Source organism: Marmota marmota, unplaced genomic scaffold (genome assembly GCF_001458135.2).
Source record: "Marmota marmota marmota unplaced genomic scaffold, marMar, whole genome shotgun sequence".
Taxonomy (NCBI): domain Eukaryota; kingdom Metazoa; phylum Chordata; class Mammalia; order Rodentia; family Sciuridae; genus Marmota; species Marmota marmota.
The window spans coordinates 27,941,311-27,955,075 of record NW_026000229.1 but is presented as its reverse complement, the minus strand read 5'-3'; the positions used below and the strand labels follow the sequence as shown (position 1 = coordinate 27,955,075).

The window sequence follows — 13,765 nt, the reverse complement described above, 5'->3', positions numbered from 1 at the left end:
CCTGTGTGCCTTGAGAGACGCCGACCACTCCGTCTCCTGGACAAAAATGCTCAGCACTAAGAATATACCACCACGCCCCCCCAGCCAAAAAAAAAAAAAACGAAGAAGAAGAAGAAGAAAGAAATATTGATATACTTAACAATTTGGCTAAATCTCAAATGCATTTTAGTGAAAGAAGCTAATATAAAAAGGTTACAAACTCACTGTCTGATTCTATTTATACAGCTTTCTCTGAGACAAAAATATAGTGAAAGAACAGATCAGCAGGTGCCAGAGGTTAAGAGTGAGAGGATATGAGAACAAAAGGGATAGCATGAGGAAGTTTTTTAGGGTAATAGAACTATTCTGTATCCTGACTGGTGGTGGCCACAGAAATCTATACAACGTGTTAGTTAACACTAATAAAACTGTATACACAGACTGAAAAAAGGGCTGGAGGTATATCTTAGTGCTGAGCATTTGCCTAGCATGAGCAAGACCCTGGATTTGATCCTTAGCATCGGAAAAAAAAAAAGTATTTGAGTGTATATATATAATAAAATGAACAAATGAAAAATCAACTTGCCAGCCTCAGCAATTTACTGGAACCCTGTCTCAAAAAATAAAAATTTATGATTCATTATAGAAGAAAAGCAATGTAAAATTACTAGAAAGGGGGAAAAAATATATCACTATTTCTAGTTCTGGTACAATTGTTTACCTAAAAAATTCATGAAAATCCCTAAACTAATACAGAACTACCAAGAGTTAAACAAAATAAGTAGCTGTATTCTCTTCTACATGTCCCCAATCTTGACTTACTTTGCTAGTATGAAGGATGTACTGTATGAGTCTTAAAAGATTCTGATAACAATACAAATAATCTACCTAATCTGAACTAGTTATTAAGTATTAATATAAGGGGTCTGGGGATATCTCAAGTCAGTATAGTGCTTGCCTCACATGCACAAGGCCCTGGGTTCAATCCCCAGCACGGACGGAAGGAAGGAAGGAAGGAAGGAAGGAAGGAAGGAAGGAAAGAGAGAAAAGTATTAATATAAGGCAGTCTGATATTCTACACAGACCTATATCCATCTCTGGAAGTATTTTGCTTTCTCTCCTAATAATGCAAAAATATGTGTGTTTCTTTTTTCTTTTTCTTTTTTAGTTGTTGATGGACACAATAACTTTATTTAATTAATTTATTTTTATGTGGTACTGAGAATTGAATCTAGTACCACACACATGCTAGGCAAGCGCTCTATCAAGGAGTTACTGTCCCAGCTCTGAAAATGTGGTTTTGAATATTAATGAGGTATGTGGTCCAGGGAGAAAGATACTGCCATATTTAAACTCTCTAAGAAGATGGGAGGGCTGGGATTGTGGCTCAGCGGTAGAGCGTTCGCCTAGCACAGGCGAGACCCGGGTTCAATCCTCAGCAGCACATAAAAATAAAGGCATTCTGTTGTGTCCATCTACACCTAAAAAATAAATATTAAAAAAAAAAAATGGGATCAAGGACTGGGGTTGTGGCTCAGAGGTAGACTGCTCGCCTAGCATGCATGCAGCACTGGGTTCAATCCTCAGCACCACACAAAAATAAATTATAAATAAAATAAAGGTATTGTGTTCATCTACAACTAAAAAAAATAATAAAAAATAAAAACAGAAGATGGGATGAAAATGTAATTAATATAATTGACCACCTACAAAAATGAAGCAATCCAAATATTACTTCAGAAAGACTTCAACCTAATTAAGGTAACTTTTATATAAAAGAAACATGATCTCTATTTTTTTTATATATTCCAGATGAAGATGTCTTAACTTCAGCAGAACAGTCTAAATAATAATCATAAAAGGGAGATCCAGAAGCTAAAGTTAGTCTGTTTCCTGTAGTATTTAGGGAATGAGTGTCATGACCCCAAGCTTCATAGGGTAGGAATGCATGGGCCAAACAGGCAACAGCTCAACTATCTGTTAAGCTCATCAGTCATGTTTGCATTTTCTACACATTATGGTCCCCAGGCAAACTCCTGATTAGTATAATTTGGCATCTGCTGTAGATTTGCCCCTAGGGAAATACTATGCTCAGTGAAACAAATAATTTTGCAATTCAATTTTTATAATTAGTTTCTCGCAAATTTGAGTGAATTCCTTGGAGTCTGATCACCTCTAGTTTATCAAATTTTGGATCTGAAAAAGCTAAGTTGGATCAGTGCCCTTATTTCAGCACAACTAACTTACAGGGATATTTCAACAGTATTTAGTCTTTCCCCCAGAAAAATCTTGTCTCACATGAGATGAGCTTTTTAGTAACCCATGGAAATGGCTCCAATTCAATTAATTATCTAGTTCCTCTAGTACTATACATCTCTCTGAGACTACTGTCTCTTTTCTTTTTTTTTTTTTTAACTTCTGATCTATCACCAATGAAAAGGGGAAGAGATAGAATAAACAGGAAGACCTAAAAGAAGCAAATTTCATAGAATGAGAAAATGTCAAAATGGAGGGACAGAAAGAAAAAAAGAGTAATGATGGAAATGAAAGAGAATAGGCCACTGCTATATCTGCAAGGTTCTAGTAAGTCATTTTGGTTTTCATAAGTGTATCACCTGATTTATGGTCCTGTTCCTCTTCATCATCTGAATGCCTACGGTCTTCATCTGAGGCCTGTGGCCTTTCATCATCAGAATTTTGCATTTTCTCCTCATCGGACATCTGTGGTCGTTCATCATCATCAGAATTCTGTTTCTCATCATCATTATCAGAAGCTGCTGGCCGCTCATCATCAGAATTAGCCTTTTCCTCCTCAGATAGCTGCGGTCTCTCATCATCAGAAAGCTGAGGCCTCTCCTCATCATCTGTGTTCTGCATTTTCTCATCATCATCAGAGTTTTGCAGTTTATCTTCGTCAGAACCTTGTGCTCTCTCCTCATCATCAGAATTTTGTATCTTTTCATCATCTGACTGGTCACTTTTGTCTTCTCTGTCCCATTTTTCATCATCTGAATGTGCTTTTTCCGAACCTTCAGCTTCTGAGTGATGGCTCCCTCCATCTGATCTATGACCTTCATCTTCATCATCATTATGGGCTTCTGATCCACTGTGCTGATCTACATCTGAAGGGTCATTGTCCTCATGGTCAGAACGCTCAGAGGCTTCTGATCTATTGTCTGACCTTTCAGAGTGATTATCACTGCCACTGTGATGAGAAGCTCCTTCATCCTCACTGTCATCTCCAAACAGTTCCTTATTATTTGGTTGACCTGAATCACCTCTTTCATCTTGATCACTTTCACTTCCAGAGGCATTACTGCCAGAAGCAGCATTCTCTTGATCAGAATCTGAGTCAGATCCAGAATCAGAATCTACGATATAAACATAAGGTAACATAAGGGTTATAAAAATATAAGGTAACATCAACCAAAAAGGGCAGAGTAAGGAACCCCAAAAGTTCATTCCAACATAACAGCCAGAAAGAAATTGGCAAAAAACTGTTAGAATCAACTTTCTCAGTAGTCTGGAGACTAACTAAAAGTTGCAGGAACCTGGGGAATGCTTAGTTTAAAAAAAAAAATTAGCTAAATCTTGGTAAGAAAAAGAACTCTTGGTATTTTAGCTTACCTGGTCCTGTTCCCTAGCTCAACTCTGCCTTGAAGATAACAGCCCACATTTCTGGTACAGGTGCCACTACTGGAGGAAAGAGAATGGACCTCATTCACAAAGAATTGAAATTGTTAGTTTTGACCCCTCTGATGGCTCCCTGAAGAACTGGCTCAAAAAGTCGCCTTTATCTCACTTAACTTGAAACTCTCCCAGTGTTGACACAGCTACCTGGAGTTTGACCAAAGCATTAATAGGCAAATGTCCTAGTTGCCTCAGCCTGGGTCAATGGATAGCAGCTGGAACAAACAGTAGAATAATAAAAAAACCTTGAGAGGAAAGGGCTATTTGCATGATGAAGAAAGAACTGAGAAGCTATGCTAAGCTCTCACCCTCTTCAGGCTCTGCACAAGCAGGGAAAGGGCAAGATTGTAAACTGCCTGGTTGAAAGCACCTTTAAATATTGAAAGCATGCCCCCAACACATACATAGAGCCAATCTCCAAAAAAACAGGAGGTTTTTGGTGGGTCTTAGGCATTTAAGAAAATTCCTATCCAAACACTACTGACCACTAAGGAACAGAAACTTCAGTGGCAATGTCCATCAAAATGTACAGATTTTACAAAATTAGATGAAAAGAACCACTAAATAAATGAACAACTACTGCTACAACAAACAGCAACAACAAATCCCAGGGAGGAGGGAGAATGATTGCTTGAGTTGTCATATTTTAATATATGAAATACCAGTTATCAATCAAAATAATAAGACATACAAAGAAACAAAGAATGGCCCATACATAGGACAAAGGTTAGAAACTGTCCCTGAAATAAAAAATTTCCCTGAAGAACAGATATGAAAATGATGTATTACGAAACAGAATATTAATAGAGATAACTATGAAAAATAACTAAACTGAAATTCTGGAGCTGAAAAGTACAATAATTAAAATGAAAAAGTCACTAGAGAGGTTCAAGCAGTAAGAAAATTGTAGGCATTTCAGATTATCCAGCCTAAGAATCAGAAAAAAACAAAGCCTAAAAGACTTGTAGAAAAAAAAAAATTATACAAGGACACAAAGTACAAGAACATGCAAATAAAGGAATCCCAAGGATAAAGGAGAAGGAGGTAGAGAGGATATTTGAAGAAATGATGGCTGAAAATTTCCCTAATTTAATCTACATTTCCAAGTAGGATAAACTAAACAGATCCATACCTAGCCATATAGTTATCAAACTGCCAAAGACAAAGGATTTCAAAAGCATCAAAAGAGAAGTAAACTATCCTACACAAGAGATCCCTAGTAAGGATAACAGCTAAAATTATGAAAGCCAAAAGGCATCCATTGAATGACATATTCCAAGTGCTGACATAAAAAGTATTGATAAGGACAACAATAGATGGAACAATTGTATATTGCTAGGGATAATGTAAAATGGTTCAGTCACGGATTGGGTACATAGATCAGTGGCTGAGCAGTTGCCTAGCATGCTCTAGCCCTGGTACAATCCTCCAATACCATTCCAATTTAAAAAAATGGGGGTGAGGGTGGGGTTGTGGTTCAGCAGTGGAGCACTCACCTAGCACATGCGGGGCCCTGGGTTCAATCCTCAGCACCACATAAAAATAAATAAATAAAATAAAGGTACTGTATCCAACTACAACTAAAAAAATACATTGCTGGTGGGACTGCAAATTGGTACAGCCAATATGGAAAGCAGAATGGAGATTACTTGGAAAACTGGGAATGGAACCACCATTTGACCCAGCTATCTCACTCCTCAGTCCATACCCAAAGGACTTAAAAACAGCATACTACAGGGACACAATGTTTATAGCAGCACAATTCACAATAGCTAAATTGCAGAAACAACCTAGACGCCCTTCAGTAGATAAGTGAAGTTAGCCAAGCTCCCCAAAAACAAATGCCAAATGTTTTCTTTGACATAAGGAGGCTGATTCATAGTGGGGTAGGGAGGGGGAGTATGGGAGGAACAGAAGAACTCTAGAAGGGCAAAGGGGTGAGAGGGGAAGGGAGGGGGCATGGGGTTAGAAATGATGGTGGAATGAGATGGACCATCATTATCCAAAGTACATGTATGAAGACACAAATGGTGTGAATATACTTTGTATACGACCAAAGATATGAAAAATTGTGCTCTACATGTGTAATGTGAATTGTAATACATTCTGCTGTCATATATAACAAATTACAATAAAAAAATTTAAAAAAAAAGTTTAACCACTATCGAAAACAAGTTGGCCATTCCTCAGAGCCAAGCAAAGAATTACCTTATAACCCCACAATTCTACTCCTACTCAAAAGAATTGAAAACAGACACTCAAACAAATGCTTATATGTGAATGTCCAGGATAGCACTATTCAAATGACCAAAAGGTATAAACAACCCAATGTCCATTAACAAACGACCGCTTTAACAAATTTGGGATATATATGTAGAATGGAATATTGTTCAGTCATTGAAAAGAAATGGAGCCAGGTGCGGTGGCTCACGCCTGTAATCCCAGCAGCCTGAGAGGCTGAGGCTGAAGCAGGAGGATCGGGAGTTCAAAGCCAGCCTCAGCAAAAGCAAAGTGCTAAGCAACTCAGTGAGACTCTGTCTCTAAATAAAATACATAAAACGGGGCCAGGGATGTGACTCAGTGGTCGAGTGACCCTGAGTTCAATCCATGGTAACACCCCCCTCCAAAAAAAAGGAATGGAGGTGCCCAGGAGCATAGCTCAGTGGTACAGCATTTGCCTAGGATGCTCAAGGACCTGGGTTCAATCCCCACATCTCAAACAATTAAAAACAAAAAAGAAATGAAGTACTGATATATACTACAGTGCTTCAAAAACAGTATGCTAGGTGGAAGAGGGCAAACACAAAAGTTCACATTATGTGATTCCACTAAATGAAATTTTCAGAAAAAATAAAAATAGATACAAAAGCAAGTAGAGGGTGACAGGGGTTACGGGAAGGAGCAAATGAGGAGTTAAGTACTTACTAGACATGAGGCTCTATTTTTGAACTAGAAGAGGTGGTGATTATACAGCATTATAAATGTTCAAAATATAACTGAATTGTTCACCTTAAATGACTAATTTTATTATGTGCATTTGTCCTAAATAAAAACAAACCGAAAAAATGAAGACATTCTCAGATTAACAAAAATTTAGAATCTGGCCAGGTGTGGTGGTGCACACCTGTAACCCCAGTGATTTGGGAAACTTAGGCAAGCTGGAGGCCAATCAGGGAAACATGGTGAGACCTGTCTCAAGTTTTTAAAAATTTTTAAAAAGGGCTGGGGATGTAGCCTAGTGGTAGAGCATCTCTGGGTTCAATCCCTAGTAGAACAAGGGAAGCAAAATGGCAGAAGTCCATCAATAATTATTTCTTTAAATGCAAATGGATTAAACTTTCCAATTAAAAAACTGAAATTAGAATGGATTGAAAGTGATCCAAATACACACGTGCGCTTACACACACACACACACACACACATACACACACACACACATTATCTACAAGAGACTCACTTTTGAACTAAACACTCACATAGTTAAAAGTGAATGAGTGGAAAAAGATCCCACAAAATAGTAACCAAAAGAGAGCTGTGACTGCTATACTAACATTAGACAAAATGGATTTTAAAGCAGAAATTGTTACAAAAGACAAAAAGTGTGTTACAAAATGATAAAAGGGTCAATCTATCATGAAGATGTAACAATTACATATAACCTAAAAACTGACAGAATTAAGGGGACACGGGTAGATTGATAGACATAATAGTTGGGAAGACTTCAGTATCCTTTCAATAATGGATAGAACAATTAGATGAAAGGTCAATAAAGAAACAGAGGAGAGGACTTGAACAACACTATGAACCAACTAGACTTACTAGGCATCAAAAGCACACTCCACCCAATAAAGGCAGAATATACATTTTTCCCAACTTCATATAGAACATTTTCCAGGACAGACTATGTTAGGACACAAAACAAGTCTCAATAAGTTTGTTTTGTTTTGTTTCTCAGTAAACTGTGTTTGTAGTTTTTGTTTTGTTACTGGAGATTGAACCCAGGGTGATTTGCCACTGAGCTACATCCCTAGTCTTTTATTTTATTTTAAGATGGTCAAAGTTGCCAAGGCTGGCCTTGAACTTTCAATCCTCCTGCCTCACTAGGATTACAAGTATGTGCCACTGCGCCTGGCTTAGTGAATTTTTAAAGACTGAACTCTATTCCCTGATTACAATGGAAGGCAATTAAAAATCAGTAACTGAAAGAAATAAGAAAAATTCACAATACATAGAAATTAACAACATACTTTAGAAAAACTGAAAACTAAGGAAGAAATCACAAGGGAAATTAGAAAATATATGAGATGAATGAAAATTAAAACACAGCATTAACAACACATAAGTGATACAGAAAAGGCAGTACTCTAAGGAAAATTTACAGCTGTAAATATCTACATTAGAAAGGAAAACTCTCAAATCAACAACCTTAGGATTCAGAAAAATGAAACTAAACCCAAAACAAGTAGAAGGAAAGAAATAATAAAGACTAGCAAAGAGATAAATGAAATAGAGAATAGAAACACAATGAAAAGAAATCAATGAAAAATCAATGAGATTAAAAAGTTCATTCTTTGGGCTGGGGACGTGGCTCAAGCGGTAGCGTGCTCGCCTGGTATGCGTGCGCCCTGGGTTCGATCCTCAGCATCACATACACACAAAGATGTTGTGTCTGCCGAAAATTAAACAATAAAAATAAATAAAAAATTATTTTAAAAAAAAAAGTTCATTCTTTGAAAACACCAACAAAATTGGCAAACCTTTAGCCAGACTGACAAGGAAAAAAGGCAGAAGACTCAAATTACTAAAGTAAAGAATAAAAATGAGGACCTTACAAAAATAATGACTATACAAGAGTTCTATAAACAATTATATGCCATCAAACTAGAAAACTTAAATGAAATAGATTAATTCCCCAACGCACAGAAACTATTACAAATGATTCAAGATGAAATAGAAAATCTGAATAGACCTATAACAAGTAGTTTGAATCAGTAATAGGAAATCTTCCAACAAAGAAAAGCCCAGGACCAGATGGCTTTACTGGCAAATTCTATCAAAGGCTTAAAGAAGAACTAACACCTATCTTTCTCAATTCTGCCAAAAAACTGAAGTGGAGGGAACACTTTTTAACTTATTCCTGATGAGAAAACTAAGACATCATTAAGAAAACTACAAACAAATATCCCTTAAGAATACTAGTGCTAAAATTAATTTTAAAATACTAGCAAATCAAATCCAACAGCACATACACCGTAACTAAGTGGGATATATTTTAGCATCACAAGGGTGGTTCAACATCTAAAAATCAATTAAAGTGGAACCTTATATCAAAAATGAAGAAAAAAAATTGTGGTTTTTTTTTAAATTTTTTGTCTGCACTTTAAGTGATGCAAAAAAAAAATCTGATAAAATTGAACACACTTTCATTATAAAGCCACTCGACAAATATAGAAGGGAACTTTCTCAACCTGATAAAGAGCATCTACAAAAATCCCACAGCTAAAACCACAGTAATGATGAAAACCTAAATGCTTTCTCCTAAGGTCAGGAACAAAACAATAATTTCTACTTTCACCACTCTTAGCTGTGCAAAAAATACTAGTAAGGGCAATTAGGTTAAAAAAAAGAAACAAAAGATATCCAAACTGGAAAGAAGTATTAACAGAGGACATGATCTTTTATGTAGAAAATCCTAAAAATCCACCAAAGAACTGTTAAAACTAATACATTCAGTATGGGTGCAGGATGAAAAATCAACATATCAAAATCACTTGTATTTCTATACACCAGCAACAAACAATCTAAAATAAAATTAAGAGAACAATTACACTTGTAATAGTATTCAAAAGAAAAAAAATAAGTCAGGCATTACAGGTGCATGCCTGTAATCCCAGCAACTCAGAAGGCTGAGGCAGGAGGATCCTTAAGTTTGAGGCCAACCTCAGCAACTTAAACCCAGTCTCAAAATAAAAATATAAAAGGTTAGGTATCTAGCTCAATGGTAGAGTGCTCTGGGTTCAATCCCTAATACTACCACCAAACAAACAAAAAACGTAATAAATTTAGTTCAGAAAGAGCAGGATCTACACAAGAAAAATTACAAAACACTGTTGAAAGAATAAAGAAAGACCTGGCACATTTACACAAGAAACACATTGGGTCTAGATAGGAATTCTACCAATTGTTATCATGAGAAACTTGTCAGATGTAGTAATTTCCCACAACTCTCATAGCCCATAGAACTCTCATTTCTCATAGAAATGAAATATGCTAGGCATCAGAGCAATTACCCTGTTACAGTCACACTATCTTCAGGACCAACAGCAATCTTCAAGGACAGCACACCAGATTTGGAAGTAAATCCTAGAGAATCCATGTATATAATAGTAAGATAGAAAAAAGCTGCAATGGACTTAGAAGAAGGTTAAAACTTTTTTAATTAAAAAAAATATGAAATCCAGGGCTGGAAATGTAGCTCAGTGGTAAAATTCTTGCCTACCATGCATGAGGCCCTAGGTTGGAGCCCCACTACAGAAATAAATAAATAAATAAATAAAAGAAGAAAAAAGAAAACCATGAAACCCAGGGAACCAACCATCTTTACACATCACTTCCTTTTACAATGAGTTTGCAACGGAAAATTGCAGGGTACATCTTATTAAACGATTGCTTCTACCCATCCAATTATTTATCAAATATGCACTAAGTAGTAATGTAAACTAAGGGGGAGACTATATTTTAATCCCCAGCACTCAGTAAAGTAACTGGAATATGATATAGATCAATAAACAACTTCGTGTAAGTCATGAGAGAGCTCACATAGAACTGTGCCTTGAAGGAATGTAGATAAGAAAAAACGAAGGTGAAAGTAATGAAACAAGAGTTAGTATACGGGCTCTATTCTTCCATATTTCCTAACTAGGATCTCCTGGATAACTGTCTGGGTAGTGCCCTCACGCTAGAATTCAGTTTTATGTACCTCCACCTAGTGCTCCCTTCACTACACTTTATAAAATTAAGTATAAGTGAACTTGAAGAAAATAAACAAGTGTGTTGGGAGGGGGACAAAACAATGCACTTAGCTAAGAAAGAAATACATGTAGGTACACTACTTGGAGCATGGAGGATTGCAAGAATTCTGAACTTGGTCTTGGGCCCTTTTTCACTTCAAATTCTTTCTATTCATCTTTCAAACCCAAATTCCCACCATTTCCGTGGCAAAAAACTTCCATCCACCATAAACACACATCCATTCATTCGTTTCATCAGCAAATCTTTCATCACTCCTCTCCAAACAGACCCAATATGCTCCCCAAAAACTAATATCACAGACTAAGGAAATTCTGCCGTTTCTACACATTCTCCAAAGATACCCTACTTCCCGTGCATAACGCCTAACGCGTAGCTCCATCCTGGTCCCCTTCCCAGACCCCTCATCCAGACATCTCGTGCTCCCCAACACACCAAGCTCTGGTTTCACTCCAGAGGACAGTTTGAGTCCCTCGGTAAACTCGTTTACCTCAAACCCGTAATCTTAAGCATCTCATTTACATTCATTCACAAACAACCCTTTCTCGCTGGCCTGTGCAAGGCAGGACAGAGCAAGACCCTAAAGTTCTTCCCTGGGCTGCGCAGGCTCGCCCGAGCCTCCATCACTGCCCCGAGCCCCCGGTACTCCCCAGGCACCGCATGATCCTAAGTCACCAGAACCTGGAGGCGCAGACTCGGCGTTTGTCTCTCCATCCCCGCCCGCCGGGAGAGGATGGCACCGCCAGGAGTGCAGGGGGCGCTGAGGCAGGAGTGGAGGAAGCGCCTTCATGCTGGCGGCGCCGGAGCCTCCGCAGACCGGAACCGGACGGCCGACGGGCTCCCACCGCTCACCCCTCCTCCGAAGCCCAGCCGATCCCACCTTTACGCTCGGCTTCGCTTTCAGCGTCGCTCCCGAAGAGATCCTCCATATCCGCCATTGCCGCGCACCTCCACTGCTGCCTCAGCTGGGGGCGACTCCGCGCCTCTCTTTACGACACGGAACCAAAGAAACGCGACAGTGTCGCAAAGATTTGATTAAAGGACTTCTTTCCTACTGTGACCTAGTTTTCGCGTCCTCTCAGTAGGCAAGCTCCGCCCTTTCGTCAATATCTGTGCCTGTAGGCGGGGATTCTTGTTCCGCGCGGGGACAGTGGGTGAAATTTGGGGCTCTCGGGAGAAGGGCCTCCGTCTGGGTTAAACCTACTACTTGAGCAGGCCTGAAGCCCTGGCTTCCATTCTTACCAGGGGCTCTCAAATGTCGTTGGTCTCAGAACTTTTCTACCCTCTTAAAAATTGGAGGTTTCCAGAGACTTTTTTGCTATGTGGATTATAGCTATTGATATTTACTATAGTAATTAAAGCAAAAATATTTAAATATTCATTTAAAAAATATATGTTGCTCGCCTGTACTCTTGTGGACTGGGGAGGCTGAGGCAGGATGTTCAAGTTCGAGACCAGCCTAAGCAATTAAGCGAGACCCTGTTTCAAAATTTTAAAAAGGGCTGGGGGGATGTAGCTTAGTGGTAGGGTGCCTTAGGGTTCAATTCCCAGTACCACAAAATAAGTAAACATGTTAACAAATTGTTTTTTAAACTTTAAATGACTGTTTTCTTTTTTAAAAAATTACAGATTTGAAGTTGTCTTTTAATATGTGGCTTAAGACAGCTGAATTCTCATTCCTATTTCTGTATTCAATCTGTGGGAAATGTTTAGGCTGAACTGAAACATGTTGGAAAATCTGACCTCAGACAGACAGATGTGTGTATTTGGAAAAGGAAGGCTCTGTTGATCCCCTGAAAGAGACTTCTTCTAACCATTTTTTGTCAACCCACTTTTTCTTTCTTCCTTTTTTTTTAGAGAGAGAAGAGAGAGGGGGAAGAGGGAGAGAGGAGAAGGGGAAAGTAAGAGCTGTCAACCCACTTTTTAACCAGCACAGCTTTACAACAGTGTTTCTTTTTCTTTTCTTTTCTTTTCTTTCTTTTTTTTTTTCCCCCCCAACACAATGCCTTTATTTTTATGTGGTGCTGAGGATCAAACCCTGGTCTGGCCAGTGCTAGGCAGTGCTCTACCGCTGAGCCACAATCCTAGCCCAACAACAGTGTTTCTTAAACATCATAAAGTTTCCATCCTAACCTGTTTTATGTACATACTATGTAAAATTGAAACAAATGTTTCATGAAACATTATTTCCCTTGATACTGAGATGAATTCTGAGGTTTCCTATTCTATTATATTCGATTCCATTTTGGTTTTGTGTTTTTCAAATGCTAATAGGCAGTACAACCCACTACATTGATTTTATGACTTTTAATGGATTGCAACTGGCAGCTAGTAAAACTATTCAGAGGATTTTTTGTTTAACAAGAAAAGTCTGATTTTGGTAGGAAATGTTACTACAGATGTACATTATAGGCCAACAATAATTGAATTTCATGAATGGTCAGTGTTTGGTAAATTCCCTAACTTTACAGGGGCTCAAAGAAATATTTGCACATTAGAGAGTCAGGTCTCTTCAGGAAACTTTAATTAAATTTCAGTTATTAAAGAAATAGATATCTCCAAAGCAATCCTTAGCAAGAAGAGTGATGCAGCTGGCATCACTATGCCAGACCTTAAACTATACTACAGAGCAATAGTAACAAAAACAGCATGGTGTTGGCACCTATAATAGACTGGTAGACCAATGGTACAGAATAGAAGACACAGAGACAAACCCAAATAAATACAGTTATCTTGGGCTGGGGATGTGGCTCAAGTGGTAATGCGCTTGCCTGGCATGCGTGCGGCACTGGGTTCGATCCTCAGCACCACATACAAAATAAAGATGTTGTGTCCGCTGAAAACTAAAAAATAAATATTAAAAAAAAAATTCTCTCTCTCTCTCTCTCTCTCTCTCTCTCTCTCAAAAATAAAAAATAAATAAATACAGTTATCTTGGACAAAGGAGCCAAAAACATATATTGGAGAAAATATAGCCTCTTCAACAAATGGTGCTAGGAAAACCAGAAATTCACATGCAGCAAAATGAAATTAAGCCTGATCTCTCACCATGCACAAAACTTAACTC

General features: G+C 38.1%; 1 protein-coding gene across 2 annotated transcripts in view; it reads right to left on the bottom strand.

Moving 5' to 3' along the window:
* The window catches only part of Leo1 (LEO1 homolog, Paf1/RNA polymerase II complex component), a 30,009-nt gene extending 18,278 nt beyond the window's left edge, over positions 1 to 11,731 (bottom strand). For both annotated transcript variants that reach the window (XM_015480650.2, XM_048793825.1), the window contains exons 1-2: positions 11,579 to 11,731; positions 2,595 to 3,350 (exon numbers count right to left, since the gene is read on the bottom strand). In XM_015480650.2, the coding sequence (XP_015336136.1) occupies positions 2,595 to 3,350; positions 11,579 to 11,636 (814 nt within the window). In that variant the 5' untranslated portion in view covers positions 11,637 to 11,731. The remainder of the gene's footprint in view (positions 1 to 2,594; positions 3,351 to 11,578) is intronic.
* Between the last annotated feature and the right edge of the window lie 2,034 nt (positions 11,732 to 13,765).